Source organism: Colius striatus, chromosome 1, assembly GCF_028858725.1.
Source record: "Colius striatus isolate bColStr4 chromosome 1, bColStr4.1.hap1, whole genome shotgun sequence".
Taxonomy (NCBI): Eukaryota; Metazoa; Chordata; class Aves; order Coliiformes; family Coliidae; genus Colius; species Colius striatus.
Window position 1 is genome coordinate 156,049,595 of NC_084759.1, and position 15,967 is coordinate 156,065,561.

General features: G+C 52.2%; 8 protein-coding genes across 9 annotated transcripts; 4 read left to right on the forward strand and 4 right to left on the reverse strand.

Moving 5' to 3' along the window:
- Positions 1–3,949: 3,949 nt before the first annotated feature.
- Positions 3,950–4,812, forward strand: LOC133627631 (histone H1.10-like). The gene is made up of 2 exons (XM_062014102.1): positions 3,950–4,617; positions 4,728–4,812. Exons 1-2 carry the CDS (start codon positions 3,950–3,952, stop codon positions 4,747–4,749), a joined length of 690 nt encoding a protein of 229 aa, XP_061870086.1. The 3' UTR covers positions 4,750–4,812.
- Positions 4,813–4,991: 179 nt separating this feature from the next.
- Positions 4,992–5,997, reverse strand: LOC104549890 (histone H2A). Its single transcript, XM_010208931.2, has one exon. It carries the CDS (start codon positions 5,591–5,593, stop codon positions 5,204–5,206), a length of 390 nt encoding a protein of 129 aa, XP_010207233.2. The 5' UTR covers positions 5,594–5,997; the 3' UTR covers positions 4,992–5,203.
- On the forward strand, positions 5,913–6,392 carry LOC133627686 (histone H2B 5). The gene has a single exon (XM_062014374.1). The coding sequence runs from the start codon at positions 5,931–5,933 to the stop codon at positions 6,309–6,311; it is 381 nt and encodes a 126-aa protein (XP_061870358.1). The 5' UTR covers positions 5,913–5,930; the 3' UTR covers positions 6,312–6,392.
- Positions 6,393–7,782: 1,390 nt separating this feature from the next.
- Positions 7,783–8,193, forward strand: LOC104549754 (histone H3). Its single transcript, XM_010208940.2, has one exon. The coding sequence runs from the start codon at positions 7,783–7,785 to the stop codon at positions 8,191–8,193; it is 411 nt and encodes a 136-aa protein (XP_010207242.2).
- Positions 8,194–8,293: 100 nt separating this feature from the next.
- LOC133627657 (histone H3) lies at positions 8,294–8,907 on the reverse strand. Its single transcript, XM_062014241.1, has one exon. It carries the CDS (start codon positions 8,905–8,907, stop codon positions 8,497–8,499), a length of 411 nt encoding a protein of 136 aa, XP_061870225.1. The 3' UTR covers positions 8,294–8,496.
- Positions 8,908–10,333: 1,426 nt separating this feature from the next.
- LOC133627693 (histone H2B 1/2/3/4/6) lies at positions 10,334–10,860 on the reverse strand. Its single transcript, XM_062014424.1, has one exon. It carries the CDS (start codon positions 10,798–10,800, stop codon positions 10,420–10,422), a length of 381 nt encoding a protein of 126 aa, XP_061870408.1. The 5' UTR covers positions 10,801–10,860; the 3' UTR covers positions 10,334–10,419.
- Positions 10,783–11,662, forward strand: LOC133627668 (histone H2A-like). 2 transcript variants are annotated; one of them, XM_062014286.1, is made up of 2 exons: positions 10,783–10,888; positions 11,125–11,662. In XM_062014286.1, exon 2 carries the CDS (start codon positions 11,140–11,142, stop codon positions 11,527–11,529), a length of 390 nt encoding a protein of 129 aa, XP_061870270.1. In that variant the 5' UTR covers positions 10,783–10,888; positions 11,125–11,139; the 3' UTR covers positions 11,530–11,662. The 2 variants fall into 2 exon arrangements, with proteins under 2 accessions (XP_061870270.1, XP_061870264.1); XM_062014280.1 differs by lacking the exon at positions 10,783–10,888 and adding an exon at positions 10,962–10,977.
- Positions 11,663–11,960: 298 nt separating this feature from the next.
- LOC133627633 (histone H1.11L) lies at positions 11,961–12,720 on the reverse strand. The gene has a single exon (XM_062014114.1). The coding sequence runs from the start codon at positions 12,702–12,704 to the stop codon at positions 12,021–12,023; it is 684 nt and encodes a 227-aa protein (XP_061870098.1). The 5' UTR covers positions 12,705–12,720; the 3' UTR covers positions 11,961–12,020.
- Positions 12,721–15,967: the final 3,247 nt, after the last annotated feature.

Below are 15,967 nucleotides of genomic sequence, written 5' to 3' on the forward strand. Positions count from 1 at the left end.
GACTGTAGTCAAACCAAAACAGCTCTTTACAATCTGTTTGTAGAGGGATGCTGAAGCAGTAGCTTTGAAAGCGTTTTGTTTTCCCTGCTACACCAAGGAGAGGTCCTGTCAGGGCATCACCAGCTCTGTCTGTCCTTGCCCAGCATCTCCTGGGGCTGCCTCAACCCTGCCCAGGTCTCCTGACCCTATTTCAGCTTTCCAGGGCCATCAGACCCTGTCCCAGCAATGCTGTAGCAGGGCTAGTCTCCATCTTCCCACAACTCTGTCCTGGCCAGCCATGGCCCCACAGCACCAGGGAACCGCCAGATGCCCAGGGCTGTGTGTGACCATGGAGCCCTTCACTGGGCCTGATCCTGACCCCACTTGCCAACTGATGTTGTGGCCTGGCCTGTCTGCATGCAAAATGGTGCTGAGGCTTGTGAGAAATTGAAAGTTAAAATTACCAGACAAACTCATTGCATTTTGAACAGGTTTTGTTTTTTCCCCTATGAAGTGAGATGAATCACCCTTGAACCATTTTTCTGCTGACAGGAAATGGTGAGAATTAATGTGTATAGCTGGGCTTCAGTAGGAGAGGGAAAACCTGAACCAGACAAAAAGCAAAGGATCCAAGTAACTGCATTTCTAAGAAAAGTGGATGAGTGACTCTCAGTTCTCCAATCTCCAAAATGTTTTGGAAAGGCATGGCAATGTGGAATTAATAAATGTTATATGATTAGACACTCATGTGGAAAAGTTTAAGAAAGGGGAGAAAAAGGACCAAACAATTCAGAAAGAATCTGTACAAGTAGATGAATACTGAACCTCTGTAAGATGCTCTTCATAGGGCTTGTAATGTCACCTACAGTGGCCGCTATGCTTTGTCACCTGGTGCCAGGTTAAGTATCACAAAAGTGTCATGCAATAAATGGAAAATTACCCTCACCTTTCAAAAATTTGTTGTTGTCTTTCAGGCTTTAATTCTGGTTTGGATAACTAAATAGTTTTTCAATTTAGTAGACGTATGTTACTGGTTAGAATAATCTATAATTTTCATGCTAGCTGGGAAGCCCTCTAAATAGGCTTTCAGATCTAGTCTTGCAGTCTGAGCTGGCTCACGTTGGTAGCGTCAGCAAAAAAAAACCCTTCTGTAGTATTTGCTGGCAGACTTTTGTTACTCTGCCAGGTATCCCTGTCTACTGAAACAGCATATAGATATCAACAGCATGGAATACCAATTGTTCTTGATGGTCACCTCTTTGAAGGTGAGGCAGTGAAACTTGCTGTAATTGTGATGGCAAATGCACGAGAGGGAGGGAAAATCTCTCCCAGCATGTATCCACCCTAACTGCTGCTTTTTTTGTGTGTCTGCATTGCAGAGAAATGTGTGCTACTTCCACGTATCCTAATTAAGCTTGACCATGAATAGATTAATGACCTCTGGTACATAACCTCAGGCTTTTCATGCTGCTAGTCACATAAGAAATAGCAGTGTTTGCAGGAGGAGGGTGAACCACTGTCCTTGTGTATCCAATACTGGATGAGGTGACACTGTATTCAGCTCTCATTGTGTGCCTTGATTTTTCTATTTCTACATCCTCATACTAATACACATAGCTTGACTGCTTGTTTGTGACATGGACATGAGGATATATTATCTTTTTAACCACAAAGGAAGGGAGTAATGTAATAATGACAAGTGGAAAATCAAATCAGTAGAAGCACTCCACATAATTATAAAAAATAGCTTCACCTTCCAAAATGGCCAATAAACATTTGATGGAGACTGACAGCCTCAAAAGTGGACGAAGACAAGGACTGTAACAATGTGCTGCAGTGTTGCTCTGGCACATACTGAGAGGCTTTTCCTGTGAAGATGTTTGGTACCATAGTTATCACTGATACACAGGATTTAGACATACAGCTATGTTCCATCTAATTGTGTGTGGGTAAGGAAAACAGGCTTGAGAATATCCAACTACAGATAGGAGAAGAATGTGCTATTGTGTTGCATTATTACTCTTCCCAAATAAGAGTTGTAGAGAATGAGGGAACTTGTTTTATCATGAGGTAGAAAGGCCCAACTCCAGTATTGTCATTGTTAATGTGAGAAGAGTTGGTGAGTATAAAAATATTCATCTTACAGTCACTGTAACAAGTTTAGTTTCTAAAGAACATTAGGGTTTTTACTAGACCTAGATGGGAAGAAGCAGACATACAGTTATCCACCTGATTTCAGAAAACTTTAGGAGACGTTAAAATTTTCACCATTCAGTTCGTTTTGTGTCCTATTATTACATAAAGTAAATTTATTACACTCAGGTTCTCCCACCTTTTTAAAATTTCCAGTAAACATTGCTTCATAAGCCATCCCACTTCCAACATGGCTTTGAAAGCCCAGATCCAGGTTTGCTGAATTTGACATCTTAGTTGCCTTTCCTGTCTCAGGGATAATTCCTAAGGTAGGAGACCTCGATGATAAGGAAGAGTTAGAAAGAAAATCTAGAGTGGAAAATTATGACATTTTAATGAATGAGATTTTGTGAACTAATTGAAGATTAAGGGTCACTCAAAATGTTAAAATGTTCAGGAAGTTCATTTGCCTTCCCTGTAGTGGAATGAAAGACAGAAGCAAGGTGATAACTTTCTGCTCATAGACGCTGTATTTAATTTAAATAGTGAAGCTGATCATCTGGTCGGCAACATGGATAAACAGTGCAAGTGCAGTCTCTATACATCAGCTACAAATGTGTCAATATGACAGTATAAAACTGGCTGGTGAACATCAAGGTAAATTAATTAGGAACTCCTGCCGTAGACACAAAAAATGTGTTTCAGATGAGAAGGAGGTGTGTGTACTCATAGAGTAAACACCACATTGTGAATAAACAGCTCTGCATTACTTTGTGCTACAGCCAAAGGTTTTATGCAAAGAAGCTGCTGTGAGTGCAGGTCCTGCCCTGGCAGAGTTGTTGGACTAGATGGTCTTTCGAGGTCCCTTCCAACCCTTAAGATTCTATGGTTCTGTGAAAAGAGCAGCGAACATAAACAGTGCTTTTCTTTGTAGCTTGGCATTAGCATATAAATAAAATGGTGTTTTCACATCTCTTGCAGACTTGATCTCTGCCACCTTTTATACACGTTACTCTATCATAACAAAAGATTTTACAGAAATAGCATTGTGTGCTTTATTTACAGTATGCTCTGTTTCTGCATGCCAAAGACTTATGTGAAGCTTTGGCCTTCATATCCCAGTTTACTCCTCGAATATTAGAGAGCCTTTTGCTGTTAACAACAGCAAAGAATTGCAGAGAAAGTAGCCTATTCTGAGGTAAATAAAGTATATGCTGTCTATTATTTCACCGTGGCCTCCAGAAACCTTACCTTTGGAAGTACAGGGTAAAAAAACATCCCTTATTGAATGTTTTAAAGCGACGTGAGGTATAAACCTCGGTAAGAGGAGAGATGGCACTGCTTGTGGGAGTCTGTGCTACCTCATTCTCTTTGAAACAGTTTAATTTAAAAGAATGGGATTCTAACTGTTCCATTTCTTCTCTAATGTGAAAAAGACCCTCTGAAAATTAACACTGACCCTCCTGTCTCACGTTAACTTTAAATGAGCATTCTTAATTTACAAATAAAAACAAAACTTTCTGTCTCTCAAGGTCCGTTTGCTTCCAGACTCGGGATTTATTGTCCCCTCTGCACGGAAACTCCACTCTTTTCACAACAAGACAACGGAAGGCGAAAATAAGCACTTCCACGAGTTCCCAGATCTGGAAAAGGGGCAGCTTTGTGACAGATAAAGTAGAAAAAAACCATTTTATTCTCCCTAAAGAAACACAGTCGTGAGCGCGGGGCGCGCGGCGGCGGGGGGCGGGGCGCGCGGGCCGCACCAATCAGGGCGCGCCTCACCTCTATAAATACCGGCGCCGGGGCGACCGCGTTTCAGTACAGTCTGTGCGCTACTATGGCCGAGACCGTTCCTGCTGCAGCGCCAGCCGCCGCGCCGGCCCCCGCCGCCAAGGCAGCCGCCAAGAAACCGAAGAAGGCAGCGGGCGGCTCCAAAGCCCGCAAGCCGGCGGGCCCCAGCGTCACCGAGCTGATCACCAAGGCCGTGTCCGCCTCCAAGGAGCGCAAAGGACTTTCTCTCGCCGCCCTCAAGAAGGCGCTGGCCGCCGGCGGATACGATGTGGAGAAAAACAACAGCCGCATCAAGCTGGGGCTCAAGAGCCTCGTCAGCAAGGGCACCCTGGTGCAGACCAAAGGGATTGGTGCATCTGGTTCTTTTCGTCTCAGCAAGAAGCCCGGCGAAGTGAAAGAAAATGTCCCTAAGAAGCGGGCGGCCGCGGCCAAGCCCAAGAAGCCGGCGGCCAAGAAGCCTGCCAGTGCTGCCAAGAAGCCCAAGAAGGCAGTAACAGCGAAGAAGAGTCCCAAGAAAGTCAAGAAGCCGGCGGCTGCCGCGGCCAAGAAAGCGGCCAAGAGCCCCAAGAAGGTGACCAAGGCTGCCAAGCCCAAGAAGGCGGCAGCAACAGCGAAGAGCCCGGCCAAGGCGAAGGCGGTGAAGCCCAAAGCTGCCAAGCCCAAGGCGACCAAGCCTAAAGCGGCCAAGGCAAAGAAGGCGGCGCCCAAGAAGAAGTAAGCCCCTGGGGAAGAAAACTCTTGCTCCGCATTTAAACCCAACGGCTCTTTTAAGAGCCACCCACGTTTTCTCAAAAAGAGCTGAAACACTGTGGAAATTCTTTCAGGGGAGAGACAGCGGGGTCCTAATGTGAACAGCAGTCGCTCGTCAAGATGGCTTATTTAAAAGTCGGGGGGCAGGCAGAGAAGGATCACAACATCACAGCTGCTAATAAACATGCTCAGCCGGGGTAAAGGGAGGAGGGGGGTGGTGGCTTCAGATAGCCCGCACAGCGCAGGGATTGGCTGGGGCTGCCGAAGGGCCGAACGGCTTCCCAGGAGGCCCCGGTCAACAGTCCTCTTCCACGCCCCCCAGCGGGAAAAGGAAGCGAGGCGGGCGCGGAAGGGTTGTGTACGCGGGACTGTATCACCGCACATAGTGCGGCTGTGTGACTCAGCCTCACATGGCTATTGTAAAATATACCGCAGGCTGCTTTTCCATTTAATGAGATCAAACTCTTTTTCCAGAATTTGTTGGTGGCTCTGAAAAGAGCCTTTGGGTTTTCTCTGGTGAAAAGCTTTCCGGGTGGTATTCTTTAGGTGTTCACTTGGTCTTTGCCTTGTGGCTGTCGGTCTTCTTGGGCAGCAGCACGGCCTGGATGTTGGGCAGCACGCCGCCCTGCGCGATCGTCACCTTGCCCAGCAGCTTGTTGAGCTCCTCGTCGTTGCGGATGGCCAGCTGCAGGTGGCGGGGGATGATGCGCGTCTTCTTGTTGTCGCGGGCCGCGTTGCCCGCCAGCTCCAGGATCTCGGCCGTCAGGTACTCCAGCACGGCAGCCAGGTACACCGGGGCGCCGGCGCCCACCCGCTCCGCGTAGTTGCCCTTGCGCAGCAGCCGGTGCACACGGCCCACGGGGAACTGCAGCCCGGCCCGCGACGAGCGCGACTTGGCCTTGGCCCGCGCCTTCCCGCCCTGCTTCCCGCGGCCGGACATCTCAGCGATTCTCACAAGTAGCAACAGAAACAACTCCGCAACAGCGCGAAACTGCTCCGGGACGCGCCGTTTATATTCGGATCGGGTGGAGCGGCGGCGCCGTCTCCGATTGGCTGCCGGAGCCGCGTTGTTTGTGCGGCCAATGGGAACGCGGATCGAGAGACACCCAATAGCGAAGCTCGGCGTGCGGTGCCGCCCTCAGGCTGCGCTCGCAGCCAATGGCGATGCGGCGCTCTGGAGCCGCTGCCGGCACCGCGCTGCTATAAAAGCGCTGCCGCGAGCGGGGCGCTGGTACTGAGTGTTTTGTTTCTGGTGTGTGAGTCTTGCGTGTGCTACGATGCCTGAGCCGGCCAAGTCCGCCCCAGCGCCCAAGAAGGGCTCCAAGAAAGCCGTCACCAAGACCCAGAAAAAGGGCGACAAGAAACGGCGTAAGAGCCGTAAGGAGAGCTACTCCATCTACGTGTATAAGGTGCTGAAGCAGGTGCACCCCGACACCGGCATCTCGTCTAAAGCTATGGGCATCATGAACTCGTTCGTCAACGACATCTTCGAGCGCATCGCCGGCGAGGCCTCGCGCCTGGCGCACTACAACAAGCGCTCCACCATCACGTCGCGGGAGATCCAGACGGCCGTGCGGCTGCTGCTGCCCGGCGAGCTGGCCAAGCACGCCGTGTCCGAGGGCACCAAGGCTGTCACCAAGTACACCAGCTCCAAGTAAGCTGTTTCTGCACTCTGTGCCAGACCTGCTCAACCCAAAGGCTCTTTTAAGAGCCACCCACTTTTTCAATAAAAGAGCTAAAGTTCCTTTGCTCTCTCGAGGGAAGATACTTTGTAGGAGAGGTAGCCAAGAACAGTAAAAAGTTACAATCAATCTAGCTAGTACATGTTTTTTGTGGTGAAATGAGATGTTTAATGCCCACTCCTGGAGAGTGAAAAATGTTCAAAATTCGCGAAAGTAGCTTGGAAGCCCACTTAAGCCCTATCTGGTTTGCAGGAAGTTTATCGATAATCTGCAAATGTTCAAAACGATGTTTGGGGGGCTGTACCTGCACCATTGTGAAGCAGCAGGTAGATGGGGATACATGGAATGCAAAAACGGTTCCAAACAGATGCCCGTGTGCTTTTTTTTTTTTTTTTTTTTTTTAAACAAAAAAGCTCCAGGCTTGACCTCCCCCAGCACACATCTATTAACCTCGGAGGCGAGGGAGGGATGGGTGCGAACTGGAGCCCTTCACATCGTTCTCGCCTCCACGCGCGCAGCCCCAGCTGTGGCCCAGAGCACTTTTTACCCCCTCCAGCATCGTGCTCAATTCTCGCCAGCTTCTCTCTTCGCCACCTTGTTCTCACGGTACCCCTCCTAGTCCAAGGCCGAGCGGCCGCGGGATGCGGCGGGAGGGAGCAGCGGCTGCTGGCCAGTGTCTGACCGGAGTAAGGACTGTGCAGCGCTCCCCAGCAGGCGGGACCGGCCAGGCCCGGGGCGGCTGCCGAGAGGGCGGGGATTTGGTCGCGGCTGCGAGCCCGACCTCCCTCCGCCCAGGAGCTTTCCTCCGGAGAGACTCGGGCGCTTTAAGACCGGCGCGGGGGAGCCGGCAGGAAATGGAGAAATGGCGGCTGCCAACCTGCGCCTACAGCATTCCTGCCGCGACCCTGAACAGGACGCGGTCGCTGAGCGTGAAGGAAACAGTGAGAACCCGGGAGGAGAAGGAGGCGGCCGTGTGACTGCGGCTGCTTTGCCACCAGTGTCGATGCCGGCAGCGGGGCAACTTTGAGAGGGACTGGGTTGGGATGAGGCAGTGGCCGGGGACGACCGGCGGCGCCCTGCTGCACCAGGCAGCTTCAGCTCTTCCGGACGGCACACGCTCTTCTTATTAAACAGGCAGGGAGACAACGCTAAAGCGTTCTGGGGAGCTGGGAAACGGCAAGCCGCGGCGGGCGGGAGGGAAACGCGCGGGCCAGTTCGCCGGTTCTGGGGACAGTTGAGAGGGAGGGAGGAGGCGGGGCAAGCGCGGGCTGCCCCTGAGCGAGGCGCGGGCTTTTCGAATAGTCGCGGGGCCCAATGGCAGCGAGTCTCTTGCGGACGGCCAATCAGCAGAGCGATTTGGCTATAAATGCCGCCGCCGCGGGGCTGCCTCCGCAGCTCCTTGTGCCCTGAGCGAGAGAGCCGGTCGGTGGTTGTGTAGCTCTGAGCCATGGCCCGCACAAAGCAGACGGCGCGTAAGTCGACGGGCGGGAAGGCGCCCCGCAAGCAGTTGGCCACCAAGGCGGCCCGCAAGAGCGCGCCGGCCACGGGCGGCGTGAAGAAGCCGCACCGCTACCGGCCCGGCACGGTGGCGCTGCGCGAGATCCGGCGCTACCAGAAGTCCACGGAGCTGCTGATCCGCAAGCTGCCCTTCCAGCGCCTGGTGCGCGAGATCGCGCAGGACTTCAAGACCGACCTGCGCTTCCAGAGCTCGGCCGTGATGGCGCTGCAGGAGGCGAGCGAGGCCTACCTGGTGGGGCTCTTCGAGGACACCAACCTCTGTGCCATCCACGCCAAGCGCGTCACCATCATGCCCAAGGACATCCAGCTGGCCCGTCGCATCCGCGGCGAGCGCGCCTGAGCAAAAGACCCCAAGGCATCTAATACAGACCCAAAGGCTCTTTTAAGAGCCACTCCATGTACAGTGAAAGGAGCTGTAGCACTATTGCAAGATGACACTACTTCCATTTTGTTTTTCTGGACTATAATATAGCACTTAAGGCCCAAACTTTCTGGTATGTGCAACATACCCCTTAACACGCCGTCCTGTTTCTTTTAAGTGGAAAAAATATGTAATAATATAAAAGCTTTAACAGCTCTTTTTATTGTACAGGTAGTGGCTCTTAAAAGAGCCTTTGGGTTTGGTAGTGACAGGGCACAAGGTTCAGGCGCGCTCGCCGCGGATGCGACGGGCCAGCTGGATGTCCTTGGGCATGATGGTGACGCGCTTGGCGTGGATGGCACAGAGGTTGGTGTCCTCGAAGAGCCCCACCAGGTAGGCCTCGCTCGCCTCCTGCAGCGCCATCACGGCCGAGCTCTGGAAGCGCAGGTCGGTCTTGAAGTCCTGCGCGATCTCGCGCACCAGGCGCTGGAAGGGCAGCTTGCGGATCAGCAGCTCCGTGGACTTCTGGTAGCGCCGGATCTCGCGCAGCGCCACCGTGCCGGGCCGGTAGCGGTGCGGCTTCTTCACGCCGCCCGTGGCCGGCGCGCTCTTGCGGGCCGCCTTGGTGGCCAACTGCTTGCGGGGCGCCTTCCCGCCCGTCGACTTACGCGCCGTCTGCTTTGTGCGGGCCATGGCTCAGAGCTACACAACCACCGACCTGCTCTCTCGCTCAGGGCACAAGGAGCTGCGGAGGCAGCTCCGCGGCGGCGGCATTTATAGCCAAATCGCTCTGCTGATTGGCCGTCCGCAAGAGACTCGCTGCCATTGGGCCCCGCGACTATTCGAAAAGCCCGCGCCTCGCTCAGGGGCAGCCCGCGCTTGCCCCGCCTCCTCCCTCCCTCCTCTCTGTCCCCAGAACCGGCGAACTGGCCCGCGCGTTTCCCTCCCGCCCGCCGCGGCTTGCCGTTTCCCAGCTCCCCAGAACGCTTTAGCGTTGTCTCCCTGCCTGTTTAATAAGAAGAGCGTGTGCCGTCCGGAAGCGCTGAAGCTGCCTGGTGCAGCAGGGCGCCGCCGGTCGTCCCCCGGCCACTGCCTCATCCCAACCCAGTCCCTCTCAAAGTTGCCCCGCTGCCGGCATCGACACTGGTGGCAAAGCAGCCGCAGTCACACGGCCGCCTCCTTCTCCTCCCGGGTTCTCACTGTTTCCTTCACGCTCAGCGACCGCGTCCTGTTCAGGGTCGCGGCAGGAATGCTGTAGGCGCAGGATAGCAGCCGCCATTTCTCCATTTCCTGCCGGCTCCCCCGCGCCGGTCTTAAAGCGCCCGAGTCTCTCCGGAGGAAAGCTCCTGGGCGGAGGGAGGTCGGGCTCGCAGCCGCGACCAAATCCCCGCCCTCTCGGCAGCCGCCCCGGGCCTGGCCGGTCCCGCCTGCTGGGGAGCGCTGCACAGTCCTTACTCCGGTCAGACACTGGCCAGCAGCCGCTGCTCCCTCCCGCCGCATCCCGCGGCCGCTCGGCCTTGGACTAGGAGGGGTACCGTGAGAACAAGGTGGCGAAGAGAGAAGCTGGCGAGAATTGAGCACGATGCTGGAGGGGGTAAAAAGTGCTCTGGGACTGCACGCGTGGAGGCGAGAACGATGTGAAGGGCTCCAGTTCGCACCCATCCCTTCCTCGCCTCCGAGAAGGCTAATGGGAGATGTGAACGGGAGGGGAGGGGTTGGGTGCAGATTGGAGTTTTTTGCTGAAAAGGGTGGGGGGGGGAAATGGATACGGGCAGGTTTGGAACCGTCTATGCTTTCCATGTATCCCCATTTAACTGCTGGCTCATAGGCAGTTAGAGCAAGTACAGCCTCCCCACAACACGCTGTTTTGAACATTTGCAGAATATTTGCATTTTTTATGGATAAATCTTCCTGCAAACCAGACAGGAACGTGAAGCAAGCTTCCAGACTATTTTTAGTGCATTGTGAGCGTTCTTTGGCAGGTATAGAACACATTGTTTGCCACTAAACCCCACGTAATTTTTGGGGTGAGTACAACTAACAATATTTTTACATTTTTGGGTCCCCCACCTCCCCACCCCACTAAGTACCTAGGACAGATATAAAAATGAAATCGCCACAACCCCAGCTCTTTTAATGAAAATATGGGTGGCTCTTAAAAGAGCCTTTGGGTCGAGCAGGTCTGACAGTGGGCGCAGAGACAGCTTACTTGGAGCTGGTGTACTTGGTGACAGCCTTGGTGCCCTCGGACACGGCGTGCTTGGCCAGCTCGCCGGGCAGCAGCAGCCGCACGGCCGTCTGGATCTCCCGCGACGTGATGGTGGAGCGCTTGTTGTAGTGCGCCAGGCGCGAGGCCTCGCCGGCGATGCGCTCGAAGATGTCGTTGACGAAGGAGTTCATGATGCCCATGGCCTTGGACGAGATGCCGGTGTCGGGGTGCACCTGCTTCAGCACCTTGTACACGTAGATGGAGTAGCTCTCCTTGCGGCTCTTCTTGCGCTTCTTGTCGCCCTTCTTCTGGGTCTTAGTGACGGCTTTCTTGGAGCCCTTCTTAGGCGCGGGAGCTGACTTGGCCGGCTCAGGCATTTTAACGAACGGACTTCAGCAGCTACGCTGACTAAAAGCACTGCCGCAACTTGCGAGCCGTTCTGAGCGCCGCTCATTTATAGGAACCGTATGCAAATCACGGCTTCTCCTACACGTAGTTACTATTGGCTGAGGGTAGTTTAGCCAATCGTGACTCTCTGTAGTTCATCACCATTGGTTAGAACTCGATCCGCCTTTCTATTGGCTGTTACCGCAATGTCACTTTTTCAGCCTATAGCAATTCGCTGCTTTTGCTGGGAGGGAATATAAGGGCAGTTTGCAGCTCTGCCTCCACTTTTCGTACGTTTATTGTTTTTTCTCTAGTGCTGAGTTGGTGAGATGTCCGGCCGCGGGAAGCAGGGCGGGAAGGCGCGGGCCAAGGCCAAGTCGCGCTCGTCGCGGGCCGGGCTGCAGTTCCCCGTGGGCCGTGTGCACCGGCTGCTGCGCAAGGGCAACTACGCGGAGCGGGTGGGCGCCGGCGCCCCGGTGTACCTGGCTGCCGTGCTGGAGTACCTGACGGCCGAGATCCTGGAGCTGGCGGGCAACGCGGCCCGCGACAACAAGAAGACGCGCATCATCCCCCGCCACCTGCAGCTGGCCATCCGCAACGACGAGGAGCTCAACAAGCTGCTGGGCAAGGTGACGATCGCGCAGGGCGGCGTGCTGCCCAACATCCAGGCCGTGCTGCTGCCCAAGAAGACCGACAGCCACAAGGCGAAGACTAAGTGAACACCCGAACAATAGCAGCCGGGAAACTTTCCCAGAGAAAACCCAAAGGCTCTTTTCAGAGCCACCCACACAATCACAAGAGAGCTATATTGCTTTGTGTACTCGGAAGCACGTGTAGATACACTAATATATTGAAACAGAAACAGAAAGCATATTTTAAGGTGGTGCTTAGTGGAGACTTTTTTTTGTGTCGATGTGTGATTATTAGTCAGAGACCATCGAGACCATCCTACTATCCCATCCCATCACGTAGTCACAGAATGTATTTAAAAACAGCATCACTAGGTGCTCCTGAAGCAGTATACCTTCCATCCAGTTACAGCAAACAGTTCCTCGTGTGTGGAACTAAAACGTTTTAAAACCCTTTGTTCTCTGAAAAAAAAAAAAAAACACCCCACACCTTTATTTCAGCTCTTTTTGAGAAAATGTGGGTGGCTCTTAAAAGAGCCGTTGGGTTTAAATGCGGAGCAAGAGTTTTCTTCCCCAGGGGCTTACTTCTTCTTGGGCGCCGCCTTCTTTGCCTTGGCCGCTTTAGGCTTGGTCGCCTTGGGCTTGGCAGCTTTGGGCTTCACCGCCTTCGCCTTGGCCGGGCTCTTCGCTGCTGCTGCCGCCTTCTTGGGCTTGGCAGCCTTGGTCACCTTCTTGGGGCTCTTGGCCGCTTTCTTGGCCGCGGCAGCCGCCGGCTTCTTGACTTTCTTAGGACTCTTCTTCGCTGTTACTGCCTTCTTGGGCTTCTTGGCGGCGCTGGCTGGCTTCCTGGCCACCGGCTTCTTGGGCTTTGCCGCGGCCGCCCGCTTCTTGGGGGCTTTCTCCTTCACTTCGCCGGGCTTCTTGCTGAGCCGGAAAGAGCCGGAGGCGCCGGTGCCCTTGGTCTGCACCAGGGTGCCCTTGCTGACGAGGCTCTTGAGCCCCAGCTTGATGCGGCTGTTGTTCTTCTCCACATCGTATCCGCCGGCGGCCAGCGCCTTCTTGAGGGCGGCGAGAGAGAGCCCCTTGCGCTCCTTGGAGGCGGACACGGCCTTGGTGATCAGCTCGGTGACGCTGGGGCCCGCCGGCTTGCGGGCTTTGGAGCCGCCCGCCGCCTTCTTCGGCTTCTTGGAGCCGGCCTTGGCGGCGGGGGCCGGGGCGGCGGCGGGGGCTGCCTCCACAGCGGGTGCCGGGGCTGTCTCGGACATGTCGCTATTGCTCAGACTCGAGCGCAGCGGGTAAACCTGCGGCCGCGGCTCCACGTATTTATAGCAGCGCGGCGCGCCGTGATTGGTGCGTTTCCGAGCCAGCCCCGCCTCCGCCGCCGCGCGCCCTGCCGCTGGGCTTCTGTGTTTCTTCCTTCTCAAAAAAGTGTGTTTTTCGTCAAAAAACGGTGACCGCGGCACCCTGTTTCTTACCATTCTTGCTGCGACCAGAAGATATTTTTGTCTTTCGGCATTTCTTTGAGTCAAGAGTTAAAATGAATTTCGGGCAAGTCAAGATTCTCTCAGTTTGGGCATTGCGCTTAGAGCCAGAAGGCAAGATTTTTATTTTTCCTTTCGAATTAAAACTTTGCTTCTGACAACGTTATCACAGCGGCAGCGGATTCGTGTTCTTGTGACGGTTTTTCATCGAGATAGTAAACAATTGAGTTAATCTTCAGACCTTTCTTAGCGTAAATTAGCTTTGAAAAGAAGCAAGTAACACAAAGCAGCCTGTCAACTCTGTGTCTGCATTCTGAGTTGTTTCTCGTAACACAGCTTCATCCCTTAAAAGCAGTGAAACCTTTGGACATGGTGTTCCATTTAGCTCTACTCGGAGCTAACAAAAAGTAAAAGAAAGATGGTTTTCACCAGCAATGTTAGGGTGAAAAGGAGCTCACTCAAATCAACAGGCACATTCAACATCTCATAAGAAGATAGTTCTTTCACTGTTTCACTCAGCTTTCTGCATCCTTGTATTGATATTGTCATGTACCATATTTCCTCCAAAATACTTATTTTGATTAAGCACAATAGATGGATACATTCATTTGTATACTTTTATTTTAAGTTACAGTTAATGTTTGTGCTTATTTTTACACTACTTCAGGGAGCTTCTCAGCCAGAACCAGCACCTCTGCAAAAACAAACAAAAAAGGCCTACGTGTTTTCTTTATGAAAAACAAAGGCAAGGTATATGCTTTAATAAAAATAACATCAAACAAGTGACTTAATCAAAGAATTATGTCATCAGAACTGTCAGTATAAACTAGGGCATGGCTTTTTCCAACCAACTATCGAGTTCTGTGATGTGGGATAAACAGAACACACATAGAATTCTGGGGGCTTGGGGCTGAATTGTGTAGAGGAGTGTCATGTTCAGAAATATGTAGTACAATGGGGGAAAGAATAGAAGACCACAGTGACTATTCCAAATGATTGAAAATGCAGTCATCTGGTTTCTTTCACACTTTCTTTTCATTACATGATATCACACAGCATCTTGAGAGAGGGTAGTTTTAAGAGCTTGTCAGTGGTGCTGGTTTACCATGACTTGGGTGCACCTAAAGCATGATAAACTACCAAGAGATGTAGTAGCATTTCAGAGAGGCTTTTGTCTAGAGTGCACAAACAACAGAATAACATAATAACTAAGTTGCTCTCTATCGTTTTTGAACATTCATGGAGGAGAGGCGAGGTGCCTGAGGACTGGAGAAAGGCAAGTGTCACTCCAGTCTTCAAAAGGGGCAAGAAGGATGGCCCAGGATACTACAGGCCGGTCAGCCTCACCTCCATCCCTGGAAAGGTGATGGAACAACTCATCCTCAGTTGTTACAAAAAATGAAGGAAAAGGTGGTTATCAGGGGGGATCAACATGGATTCACCAAGAGGAGATCTTCTTTGATCAACCCAATAGACTTCTATGAGGGCATAACCGGCTGGCTAGATGAGGGTAGAGCGGTGGATGTCATCTACCTTGACTTCAGCAAGGCTTTTGACACTATCTCCCATAAGATGCACATAGGAAAGCTCAGGCAGTGTGGCTTGGATGAAGGGATGGTGAGGTGGATTGAGAGCTGGCTGAGTGACAGAGCCCAGAGAGTGATGATCAGTGGCACAGAATCGAGTTGAGGCCTGTGGCCAGTGGAGTTCCACAGGGGTTGGTTCTGGGGCCAGTCTTCTTCAACATACGATCACAGAATGGTAGGATTTGGAAGGGACCTTTAGAGATCATCTAGTCCAAACCCCCTGCAGAAGCAGGGTCACCTAGATCAGGTCACATAGGAACATGTCCAGGCGAGTCTTGAATTTCTTGTATTTAAGTGGGACTTTTTGTCTTCCAGCTTCATCCCATTACCCTTTTTCCTGTTACTAGCTACAATAGAAAAAGGGATGTCCCAATCTCCTGACACCTACTATTTAGATATTTGTAAATGTTAATAAGATTTCCCCTCAGTCTCCTCTTCTCTAGACTAAACAGCCCCAGTTCCCACAGCCTTTCCTCATATGAAAGATGTTCCAGTCCCCTGATCATCTTGGTGACCCTGCACTGGGCTCTCTCCAGAAGTTCTCTGTCCCTCTTGAGCTGTGAAGCCCAGAACTGGACACAGGACTCCAGATGAGGCCTCACCAGGGCAGAGGAGAGAGGGAGAAGAATCTCCCTTGACCTGCTGGACACACTCTTCTTGATGCATCCCAGGATGCCATTGGCCTTCTTGGCCACGAGGGCACATTGCTGGCTCATATTTAGTTTATTATAAATCAGGACTCCCAGGTCTCTCTCTGCAGAGCTGCTCTCCAGCAGTTTGACCCCCAGCCTGTACTGGTGCATGGGGTTGTTCCTTCCCAGATGCAGGACTCTGTGCTTGTCCTTGTTGAACCTCATGAGGTTCCTCTCTGCCCAGTTCAAGTCGGTTGAGATCCCGCTGAATGGCAGCACAGCCTTCTGGGGAATCAGCCAGTCCTCCCAGTTTGGTGTCATCAGCCAACTTGCTCAGGGTACACTCTCCCCTCATCCAGGTTATTGATGAAGATGTTGAACAAGACTGGCCCCAGAACCGATCCCTGTGGAACTCCACTGGCCACAGGCCTCCAACTCGATTCTGTGCCATTGATCATCACCCACTGGGCTCTGTCATTCAGCCAGCTCTCGATCCACTTCACTGTCCACTCATATAATATGTATGAGAATGTCACTGTAGTGGATGAATCTGTATATGTATATTAACATTTTAATAAAAAGTCTAATTTTGCCAGTAGGAAATGTTAATTCAAGTAGAGAGAAAATAGTAAGTCATTATTCTTCCTTTCGGCTTAACCCATTCCTTTAACAAGCTGAGAGGGCCACAGATTGCCCAAAATAGGATGTCTGTCTGGAAAACATGCACAGGCTGGACACCAGAAGGATGTAAAGAACAAAAACTCTGGGTATCCCTAATCTGAGTATTTCTAATTGTTCAGTAAAATGTTTAAGATCTTTTGGGGGCAAA

Coding starts and splice junctions, on each gene's coding strand:
- LOC133627686 (XM_062014374.1), top strand. CDS start 5,931: ATGCCTGAGCCGGCCAAGTCCGCCCCAGCGCCCAAGAAGGGCTCCAAG.
- LOC133627668 (XM_062014286.1), top strand. CDS start 11,140: ATGTCCGGCCGCGGGAAGCAGGGCGGGAAGGCGCGGGCCAAGGCCAAG.
- LOC133627631 (XM_062014102.1), top strand. CDS start 3,950: ATGGCCGAGACCGTTCCTGCTGCAGCGCCAGCCGCCGCGCCGGCCCCC. Junction 4,618..4,727: donor AAGGCGGCGCCCAAGAAGAA/GTAAGCCCCTGG, acceptor AAATTCTTTCAG/GGGAGAGACAGCGGGGTCCT.
- LOC133627633 (XM_062014114.1), bottom strand. CDS start 12,704: ATGTCCGAGACAGCCCCGGCACCCGCTGTGGAGGCAGCCCCCGCCGCC.
- LOC133627657 (XM_062014241.1), bottom strand. CDS start 8,907: ATGGCCCGCACAAAGCAGACGGCGCGTAAGTCGACGGGCGGGAAGGCG.
- LOC104549754 (XM_010208940.2), top strand. CDS start 7,783: ATGGCCCGCACAAAGCAGACGGCGCGTAAGTCGACGGGCGGGAAGGCG.
- LOC133627693 (XM_062014424.1), bottom strand. CDS start 10,800: ATGCCTGAGCCGGCCAAGTCAGCTCCCGCGCCTAAGAAGGGCTCCAAG.
- LOC104549890 (XM_010208931.2), bottom strand. CDS start 5,593: ATGTCCGGCCGCGGGAAGCAGGGCGGGAAGGCGCGGGCCAAGGCCAAG.